This window comes from Marmota marmota, unplaced genomic scaffold (genome assembly GCF_001458135.2).
Source record: "Marmota marmota marmota unplaced genomic scaffold, marMar, whole genome shotgun sequence".
Classification (NCBI taxonomy): Eukaryota; Metazoa; Chordata; class Mammalia; order Rodentia; family Sciuridae; genus Marmota; species Marmota marmota.
Window position 1 is genome coordinate 18,337,551 of NW_026000168.1, and position 10,428 is coordinate 18,347,978.

At 64.6% G+C, this 10,428-nt stretch overlaps 1 protein-coding gene across 1 annotated transcript in view; it reads right to left on the reverse strand.

Annotated features, from left to right (window-relative positions):
- Positions 1-5: 5 nt before the first annotated feature.
- The window catches only part of LOC125611711 (IQ motif and SEC7 domain-containing protein 1-like), a gene marked incomplete at its 3' end in the record, with an annotated part of 147,141 nt that continues 136,718 nt past the window's right edge, over positions 6-10,428 (reverse strand). Inside the window, 3 exon segments of the mRNA XM_048786976.1 lie at positions 6-491; positions 493-816; positions 3,605-3,884. Coding sequence (XP_048642933.1) covers positions 6-491; positions 493-816; positions 3,605-3,884 — 1,090 coding nt within the window.

Sequence of the window (10,428 nt, forward strand, 5' to 3'; positions counted from 1 at the left end):
CTGAGGTCGGCCGAGCTGTCGCTGGGCGGCTCGATGGTCAGCAGGGGCAGGCGCCCGGCGCGCAGCCGCGGCTCGGGTCGCTCCAGGGAGGCAGTGCCACCCGCATCCGCGTCCGCGCGCTCCTCGGGCGTCGCCAGCGCCCAATAGTCCGCGGCCGCGCCACCCGCCCGGAGCCGCGAGTCCGACTCCGCGCTGGACGGTCGGTCCCCGGCCTGCGACAGCGGCCGGGGCGGCGACAGCTCCTCCTCGTCGATGTACAGCGTGACGTCGCTGTAGGAGGCTGTCATCTCGTCCAGCTTGTGAGGGTCTAAGCCGTGCAAGGCCGGGGGCGGCTCGCTGTCGCGGGCGCGGGCCACCTCGGCCACGGGCGCCTCCTCGGCGTGCAGGCTGCGACAATTGAGGGCGTCGTCGATGGACTCAGCCAGCGACTTCACCTGCCGGGAAAAGGCGTCCTCCAACTCCGTGATGGCGTCCGCGAAGTCGCCGGCGGGGGGCCGCAGGGGGCAGCGCGGCGGGCGGCTCCCCCAGCTCCGCGCACTCGGCGGGCACCAGGGTCCCCAGCGGGGCGCCGTCGTTGGTCACCGAGACCTGCTTGCCCTCGAAGTAGGAGCTGTGCAGTTTCTCGGGACCCTCGAAGGAGAACTGCATCCTCATGTTGGACAGCACGATGCGGCGCGACATGCGGCTCTCGGACATGGAGCTGCGCAGGCGCTCAAAGTTCTTGTTCATCTGGTACTGGCGGAAGGCCGTCTGGATGGTGCGCGCCGCATGGCGGGTCACCAGGCGCCCCCCATACTTGCGCTCCAGCATCTCCACCTGGCGGGAAGCAGAGAGTGAGGCCGCCCTGGCCCCAGCTCACCCACCCCCGGCCCTAGGGTTCCATTCCAAGATGGAGCCCAGGGGCGCTTACCCACCGAGCCACCTCCCTGAGCCCGGTCCCCAGCCCTTTTTATATTAATAAAATATAAAAGGGTCTCGGGGAGTTGCTTAGGGTCTTGCCAAGTGGCTGAGGCTGGCCTCCACTTTCGATCCTCCTGCCTCAGCCTCCCCAGCAGCTGTGATGACAGGTGTGCGCCACCACACCAGCCTTCTCCTTATTCTGTAGGAATGTGACCTGTGAGGGCCTCACCGTGTCCCCAGACAACTGCTGGGGAGGGCCTGTGGATTCTGGGGTCAAAGGGGAGGCATGGGTGGCCCTGCAGGACTTCTCAGAGCCTCTCCAGGTGGCGGGAGACCACACTGAGGTTCCCAAACGGCCTGAGTCACAGATGCCGTGGGTCCTGGCACATCTTAGGGTACAGCCTGATCAAACCCCTCTAGAGATGCCGGCAGGGGTGAAGCCAGCCCCCTGGGGGCCGAGGACCTGAGGTAGGTTGGGGCATGTGCCAAACACCCCAGCAAGGCCCAAGCGCTGAGGACAGGCACCAGGGTTCAAGGCCAAGTGCCTAGCTGTAACCCTGCCTCTGTCCCCGGGAACCGCGGGGCTCCCCAGTTTCCCCATCTGGAAAGTGGGACCTGCCTCCTGGGCCTCTGGGAGTCCTGGGTGTCGTGGGTACAAAGCGCTCAGCACACCCCAAGCACAGGGTCCGCAGCTGTGCAGACCCCAGCTGAGTGGCTGAGGCTGGCCTTGAACTCGTGATCCTCCTGCAGCTGAGCCTGTGCTGTGAGCCCTCAGCACCCCCTGCGTAGGCGGGCAAACTGAGGCCCAGAGGGACGGGCCCCCAGCTCCAGCGGCCTGCACCAGAGCTGGGCCAAAAGGCGGGCAGCCCAGCCGTCCTGGGCCGCAGGAGGGGGCGGGACAGAGGACGGGCTCAGGGCCTGGGGATCAGGGCCCGGGGGTGGCAGGGACAGCAGTTTCTCTCCTGCTCTGAGCTGCTGGACACCACCCAGGGCACCACCTGCTCCCAGGAGCCAGCTGAGCCCCGTCCTGGGGGTTGCCAGTGGACCCCGCGAATCCTGGGGCCACTCAAGGCCCGAGGCCAAGCGTTAGGAAAGCCCTTCCGGTCCCTAAGGCCCAAGGGTCCCTGGCTCCTCCTGCCAGGCCTGGACGGGGTGTCCCAAACACCAGGCGCTCCAGGCCCCTCTCCTGCCAGCCTGGGCAGGCGGTCACCTGCTTCCTCAGCTCTCCTCCCAAGTGCGTGTGTGACAGAAACTTCCAGAAGGTAGACAGTCTCTGCACTGAGTCACCAAGCAGGCCACACTGGGCCAGGCCAGGCCAACCCGCCAGGTCAGTCTGCGTCCTGGAACCTGGGGAAGCAGCCGGCAGCCCAGGGGCCTCACACCACCTCCTGGGCTCTCAGATCGGCAGGGAGGAGTGACCGGCCGCAGGGGACACATGGTGCCAGAGAAGGCCCTGTGGCCAGGGCTGTGGCTCTGGCTCTCACTCACCCGAGAGAAACTTCTGGAACAGTGTCAATAAGGAACCGAGAGGAATGCTCACCCACAAAGCAGAACTGCCACCTCTCAAAGACTCGGGGACATTCCCCGACACCCACCCAGGCTCTGCTCTCAGGGACAGGAAGGCCCCAGAAGGCGTGCAGGGCCAGAGGCCAGGGGATACATTCAACCTCCCTGGGGCTCCCCTATCCCTCTGGGGCTCCTCTCACTCCCCCGGGCTCCTCTCACTACTGCAGTGCCGTGTCCCCTGATGATGACCTCTTGTGGAATGGAGCACCCACTCGCCTCAGGCAGTGCTCATGCCGTCTGCCGATTCCCGTTTTTACCTTGCCTGCTGGGAAGCTCAATGGAGCCTGGACTGCTCTGTGCCTGTCACCTTGTCTCTTGTCTCTGCACCACTTGTTCCCTTTGCAGTCCTCACACACACCAAGCTCAGGTACCTCGGGACTTTTGCAGCTGCTGTCACCTCTTTGGGGAATACCCAGTTCTCACGTCCACCCCCTTATTTGACGCTGCCACCAACCAGAGCTACTCTATTTCTATTCTTTTTTGGGTACTAGGGGTGCTTAACCCCTGAGCCCTGTCCCCAGCCCTTTTTATTTTGAGACAGGGTGTTGCTGAGTTGCTTAGGGTCTTGCTAAGTTGCTGAGGCTGGCCTCTAATTTGCAATCCTCCTGCCTCAGCCTCCAAGTTGCTGGGATGACAGGTGTGCACCCACCATGCCCAGCAAGCCACTCTCTTTCCCCCAATTTTAAGGCCCTTTCCAGAACTAAACTGACCCTTTTTGCAGGGCTGCGCCTCACATGCTGGGAGGGCTCTGTGACGCCCAGGGTCCCTCCTGCTGCCTTGCTTACCCTGCCCATCATCTTAGCAGGGACAGGGACACTCCTCTGTCCCCCTCAACCCCAAGAGGCTGCCTCTTAGCTGGGCACGGTGGCCCACACCTGTCATCCCAGTGGCTCGGGAGGCTGAGGCAGGAGGATCGTGAGCTCCAAGCCAGCCTCAGCAACAGGGAGGCCCTGAGCAGCTCAGTGAGGCCCTGTCTCTAAATAAAATGCAAAATAGGGCTGGAAGGGACTTGAAGGCTCCTCTGATGCCGTGGAGCCCACAGGGGGAGGCCAGGCGCACCTGGTCTGCACGCGGTGTCCACTCTCGGGGGGCTTGGTCCTGGCCTCTGGGGAAGGAGGATGGCCTTAACCCCACCTACCTGCTTGTCCTGCAGGTCTGAGGACAGCTCATAGCTCTCGGAGAGTGACCGCGAGCGCTTGATGGCGTCCTCCTCGGCCTGCTTGCGCAGGATGGACGTGGAGTGCTGCAGCCGGGGTCTCCGTGGGCGCTGCGGCCCCGCGTGCAGCCCATAGGTGCCGGGCGTGAGCTCGCACTGCTCCGGGCTGAGGCTGGCCCCGGGCACCAGCTGGCCCTGGTGGTAGGCCGAAGGGCTGTCCAGGGACGTGCCGGTCTCACTGCTGGGGGCCTCGCCCTCGACGCTGCGGGGGGAGAGAAGTGTCCTGTGAGCCGGCATCGGGGACCCGGGCGCCACCTGGCCAGGCACCTGCTGCCCGCTCCCCGTCCCACGAGGGCGTCCCCACGCGCCTGAGGGACCCCGAGGAGACCCTGAGCAACACCATCCTGTGGATCCCGGCCACCCACGGGCTTCATGTCCTCAGTCAGACCTGCCCCTCTCCAGCAGCCACCGACGCCACGGAGTGGCTTTGTTTATGTGACACTTCCGCGGGGACAACGAGCGGTATGGCCCCGGGACTGCTGGCAACTCAGTCTGGCACACAGTAGGTGCTCAGTAAATACGGTCAGTCCCTCTCTGTCACCACCTGGATTCTATACGCCCCCAGGGCCTTCTCTGAGTGGCTGAGGCTGGCCTCCAACATGCAATCCTCCTGCCTCAGCCTCCCAAGTAGCTGGGATCATGGGCGTGGGCCACGGCACCTGGCCTGAGAGGTCTTCACCAGGCAACTAAGTCAAAACAGGGACATTAGGGTGGACCCTGGTACAATAGGGAGGAGATCAGGACACAGATGGGCAGGGTGGGGGGCCACGTGGAGACACGGGAGGCGCCCTCCACAAGCCCAGGAGATGGGCCTGCCAGAGCTAGCAGGGCCCACGCCCCATCCCCTGGCCTCCAGCCGTGAGATGGCAGTGTCCCCGGCACCTGGCCTGTGGCACTGTCCGGGCCGAGAACTGCGCACCAGGTTCTGCAGACATTTTCCTTAACCCTTAGAAGGAGGATGGCGGGGGCCACCTACGGGGAGAAGACCCTGCCCGAGCCACCAGCACTGAGCGGGCAGTGGGCCAGAGCCCGGGGTGGCCGCCGGGACCTGCTGCCTCTCACGCCCTTTGTCCAGCACACCCCTGACCTCTGCACAGTGGTGGCAGTGCAGGGTCAGCCAGGGGGACAGTGGGTGGGGACAGCCAGTGGGGACAGCCGGGCCCACAGGGTGACTCATCCCGACTCTGGGACTCAACACTTTTCATTCTGTGCAGATGCTGGGCCCCCCGTGGACAGCTTTCTAGCAAGGGACAGGCCAGAAGGAAGACATGGACACACGTCGCCAGTGTGACCTCTTGTCCCCCTGCCAGGTACCCTGTGCCCGGGACATTACTCAACCCAGGGCTGGAAAGGACTTGAAGACCCCTCTGGTCCCTGGGGCAGGGTAGAGGTCTCAGTGGAAATGGCCCAGGAGGACAGGGGACACAGGGGCCACCCAGGCGGTGGGAACGCCCTGCATTCAACAGCTGGCCAACTGGTCTACCCGGGCCCCGCCCTGTTCCTGCTGCCCTCGGGGCTGTGGGACTCCACTGCCGACTGTCAGCTCCCGGGAGGGCCTGGCCGAGACCCGGGGTGAGGCCCGGAAGGAGGCCGGCAGAGCTGGTGTAGGGGGAGCCTGGCCCCGGATCCAGGTCCACCCTGAGCCAGGGCCACCAGCCAATCTCAGCTCTCGCTGACTGGCTGACATGGAGGGACAGAGTATCCACTCCAGCCATGGGCTCTGGCCTCCAGGGACATCCCATCTCGTCCCCAGGGGCTCGGGTGTCAGGGCACATGTCGTTTAGGCCTGGCCTGGCCTCTGCCTGGCTGTGACCATGGCCATACCCCGCCTCTGCAGGCCTCAGCTTCCCCTCAAGGACGCCAAGGTGGCTCCCCTTTGAGATCCCCCAACCTCTGAAGAGCCACCGTCCCTTCTCCCCTGCACCCACCACTTCCTCTGGGCCAGTGCATAGGATGGATGGGGCCACCTAACACTCTGCCTGGTGCCCGGCCACACAACCGCGTTCCTCTACTGACCGTCTGCAGGAGGGAGCAAACCACCACTCTTGATCTCAGGCCTTTACTCCTCAGAGGATGGAGGACAAAGCCCAGCCCATGCTGCCTGGCCTCCAGATCCAGCCTCCAGACCCAGCCTCTAGACCCAGCCTCCAGGCCCAGCCTCCAGACCCAGCCCCCAGTGGGGCCCGTACTCTGTGGCCTGGTCTGTGCAGCCTGTTAGGACATCACAGCACCTGCGTCCCCTGCTGTGTTTCAGTCGGAGGCCAAATCTGTGTCTCTGAGCCCAAGGCTGATGGGAGACACGGCCTTGAACTGGGAGGGGACTCAGTGGTCCTCGAGGCTGAGTGAGCGGCATCCAGGAGACAGACGGGTCTCCTCGGGGTCCCTGAGTGGAGCCTGAAGCCCTTGGAGGCACTGAACTCGTGGAAGGGAGCGTGACCCCGAGTGGCCACCAGCAGTCCAGGGCTCAGGACCAAGGCCCAGCTGGGCAGCATCCCTTTCCTCCTACCCCCCAGCCAACGCCAAGTGCATTCAGCTGTCACCAAGGTCTGGTCAAAAGTCTACGCAGAAGCCAGGTGCAGTGGTGCACGAGTCATCCCAGCAGCTTGGGAGGCTGGGGCAGGAGGATCACAAGTTGGAGGCCAGCCTCAGCAATTTAGAGAGAAGCACTAAGCAATTCAGTGAGGCCCTGTCTCTAAATAAAATACAAGGTACAGCTGGGGACAGGGCTCAGTGGCTGAGTGTCCCTGAGTTCAATCCCTGGTACCAAAAAAGAAAAAAAAAAATCTATGCAGATGGCGTCCCCGGGGGTGGGACACGGTGTCCCCAGGGGTGGCCTTGGCACCCTTCCGAACTGCAGGGAGAACAAAGCAGAAAACTAATCGCAAATGGATCTAAATGTCCCAACATGACAGGGGACACCCAGGGGACCCGCACGGCCCCGGGCTCACAGTCGGCAGCCAGCAGGGGAGGAATTCCTCTGTGATCTTGGAGGACCCTGTCTGACGTGGAGGACGTCCGTGCCCCCAGCAGCCACCCGAGTGCGACGCCTGCGTCAGAGATGACCAGAGCTGATGAGCAGAACGGTCAGTGTCGCCTGTCGACAAGCCCGGGCAGTCGAGGGAGGGGTCGCGATTAGCATCTAGTTGGTGGCCCCCGGTCAGGAAGTCACCAGATTTCATTCCCGGAGATTGGGCTGCCACGTGGCTCCTCCTGCCTCCTGACTAGGAGGCCACTCTGTCCGGTTTCTTCCTGGGGGGGAGGGGGACTGTGCAAAATGTCATATAACTGTGACTCTTTCCCTCCCAGGCAGAGGGGCAGATGCCCTAAAGACTCAGAGCTCTAAAATGAGGCTCATGTGCTGGCCACAGTGGCCCACGCCTGTCATTCAGTGGCTTGGGAGGCTGAGGCAGGAGGATCACAAGTTGGAGGCCAGCCTCAGCAAAAGTGAGGCCCTAAATAACTGTCCCTAAATATAATACAGAATGGGGCTGGGGAGGTGGCCCCGTGGTCGAGGGCCCCTGGGTTCAATCCCCAGTGGGCTTCCTAGCCGAGGGCGGTGGCGCACGCCTTTGATCCCAGCAGTTTGGGAGGCAGAGGCAGGAGGATCGCCAATTGGAGGCCAGCCTCAGCAACTAAGTGAGACCCTAACAAAAAAATCAATAAGGAGGCTGGGGGCTGAGGTCCAGGGGGCTCAACCTCCAGGACCCAGGGAAACCGGCTTAGAAGCCACGTTCACTGGGCGGTCACGCATGTTTGACTCGGGTTCCCGGGACACGGGCCGAGTGGCGTTGGTCCCTGGAGGTGCACTTGGGGAGGGGCACAGAGCCGCCCCCGTCCCTGGCCTCCCACCTCCTGAGCCTCACCGCCCAGGTCAGGCCCCTGCGGAGCTCTGTCCCCAAGCCTGCGCCATCAGATGGCCCTCCACGGCCCCACGAGCGTCCTGCACGGCAGCCCAGTGACCATCTGTGACGACACGGGTCACGCACAGCTCGAGCCACGGGCAGGACAGTCCTGGTCCCTGGCGATGCCCCGCAGTTTAGAGTTTCTGGAACGTTCTCTGGCAGTTGGGCGGCCCCACGTTCTCAGAGGAGGCTCCGGGTGCGGGGCCCTTCCCGGGGATTTCCCCCAAGGATGGATGCCCAGGCGCAGGGAGGTGACCCGAGGACGCTTCCCTGTCACAGGCGTGGCTGGACCTGATGCCCTGCACCACTAGGGACCTGGTGGCCCTTCCCACACCAAGGACACGAGGCCAGCGGCGGGGGATGTGTCTGGGTCACGGGAAGTCAGAGGGGAAGCCACTGCTAGGTGAGCAGCCAGAGAAGCCACCAGAAGCCACGCTAGCCACCAGCCCCAGTGTCAGGTCACAGTGGACGGCAGCTGGGTCCCTGAGCCCCAGAAGCTGGCGCACTCATGTCACCTCCTCCCTGCCCCGGCATATGCGCCCCAGGGTCCCCTGCAGCACAGCGGGCCAACGGGGGGACCGGAGATGGCCACCAAAGCAGCGGGGACCACCACCTGAGGGAGGCAGCCGGGGCAGTCACCATCCACGGTGACCACAGGCTCTCCTTAGCGAAGGACGCCACGCCCCATGGTGTCCCCGAGGTGAGGAAGGGGCTCAGGAGTGAGCGTTGCCACCAGGTGTGCAAGCCACAGCTGTCGGGTCCCCACAGGACAGGGGCCAAGGGGACGTCCCACACCGCCAGTGCCACGGGGCCTCTGTGATCCTGCCCCGTCCCCTGTGCTCCCTGGCCTCTGGGGAGTCGCACGAGGGCCCCTTGGGGACCACCGCTGCCCGCTTCCTCTCCCTGTGGGTGTGGGGCAGCAGGGGACAGCAGTGGGGGGCGTGACCAGCCCTGGCCTCCAGCAAAGGCAGCAGTGGCCAAGGGGAGGAGGGACCGTGTCCAAGACGGGCACAGGCTGGACGGCAGGAGCCCGGGCTGGGCGGCCCCACTCGACGGCAGGGGTCGGGGAGAGGGGCTGTGGGGTCGAGAGCGACTCCCCTCAGCAAGAATGTCCCCAGGGCAGCTCTGGGCCCGGGCAGGGGAGCAGGGGAGCTGGGGACCCCCCTCAGCGTCCACGGTGGTCAGCATGGCCGGCTCCCATGAGACTCAGTCCTATAGGAACAGAGAGGTCAAGTGTCCTCCCCGAGGGCAGCACAGCTAGGGCGTGAGGGCGGCCCGATGGGCCTCGGGGTGCAGGGTCGGCCCCAGGGCCTCCCTCGGTGGCAGGTCACAGGATGGCGCAGCATGAGGGTCCCCACACCAGCCACCGTCCCCACCACCCCGCAGGTGAGGACTCGTGACACTGCAGGGCTGGGGACTCACAAGGAAGGGAGCCATCAGCTGGGGACACGGTCAGCACAGACGTGGGGCTGACCATCTTGGACTCCTCCGTGAGCCTGCTGGGCCCCAGCTGCGCCGGGTGTCACCACCTGGGAGGTGGCGGGAGCAGGGACCACCAGCCTCCTCCAGAGGCCTCGTCGAGGTCGGGGCAGAGCCGGCCAGGCCTTGACCCTGGGGGTCCTGGGTTGCTGGTGGCCAGCCCTGGCCACGTCACTTGATAACGCCACCCCCTTCCAAGAAGGCTGGCCCCGGGCTGATGACGCAGGTGACCTTCCAGCCCCGTCTGTGGCTCCATGTCCACACCAGAAGCCTCGGGCCAGGTGCCGGCACAGGCCAGAGCAAAATGCCTTCTGACCTTACGTCTGTCCCCACTCGCCTCTAGCCCTCCTCGGTCCAGGTGTCTGATTTCCTGAAAGGGACACCAGATAAGGCAGGGACAGCTCATGTCCAGCCCTCACGTAGGGCTTTGTGTCTCCCTCCGTGGCCTGGGCCACATTAACCAAGGCTGATCACCCAGAAGAGAGGAGGTGATGATGCTCTTGCTCTGCACGAGGCTCGGGCGTGTGTCACCTCCAGGCTCCGGACTGGGGGAGGGTGGGACAGAGCAGGGCAGGGCCTGGGGAGGACAGGAAGGGACCTCAGACCATGTCCTCTGAGGGAGGGCGGGCATGGCACACCTGGAACACAGCACCAGGGACCCCCCAGGAGGGCAGGGCCTGGGGATGAAGTCACACGACACGGGAGGCTGACGGCCCAAATGTCCCTGCGCCCCGAGGCCAGGTCACTCTCCCCAACCCTGGGTGCGTCGCACTTAGAACCAAGGAGCTGGCGGCCTCTGTGGACGCTCCAGAAGTCCCCCTGCGGGCTCTGCCGAGAGGACACAGTGAGCAGCCCGGCCACCGAGTGACCAGAACACGGTGCAGGACCCCGCTCGGCCTGCCTCCCAGGGCTGCCCAGAGCAGCCACCGGCCTTCACTTCCCTCTATAGCCCCAGCACCTCCCACCACAGGACTCTTGCACATGCCCTGTGCCTAGTGTGGCCTTCTAACTCCTGCTGGACCCTGTCCCTCCCCTCTACCCAGAGGCCACCGATGACTTCACTCTGAACCACACTGGCCAGCCCTCGGGAGCTGGCCTGTCACGCACACAGCCCAGGCTGTGCCACCAAGCCAGACAAGACTTTGGAAGTGTGTCCTCTTGGCTGAGTGCAGGCTCTGCAGGGAACTCGGCCCCCCGGGGACAGCTCTGCGGGAGGGGCCCAGGCGAGGACGGCGGCCTTGGGGACAGCTGAGGTCCTGGGGCTCCAGAGAAGGGCTGTGACTTGGAGGCTGAAGACACTGGGTATGTGCGGACGGCGACAGGAACAGAGAGGTGGCAGGAGGCAGGGGCTGTCCTGAGACCCCC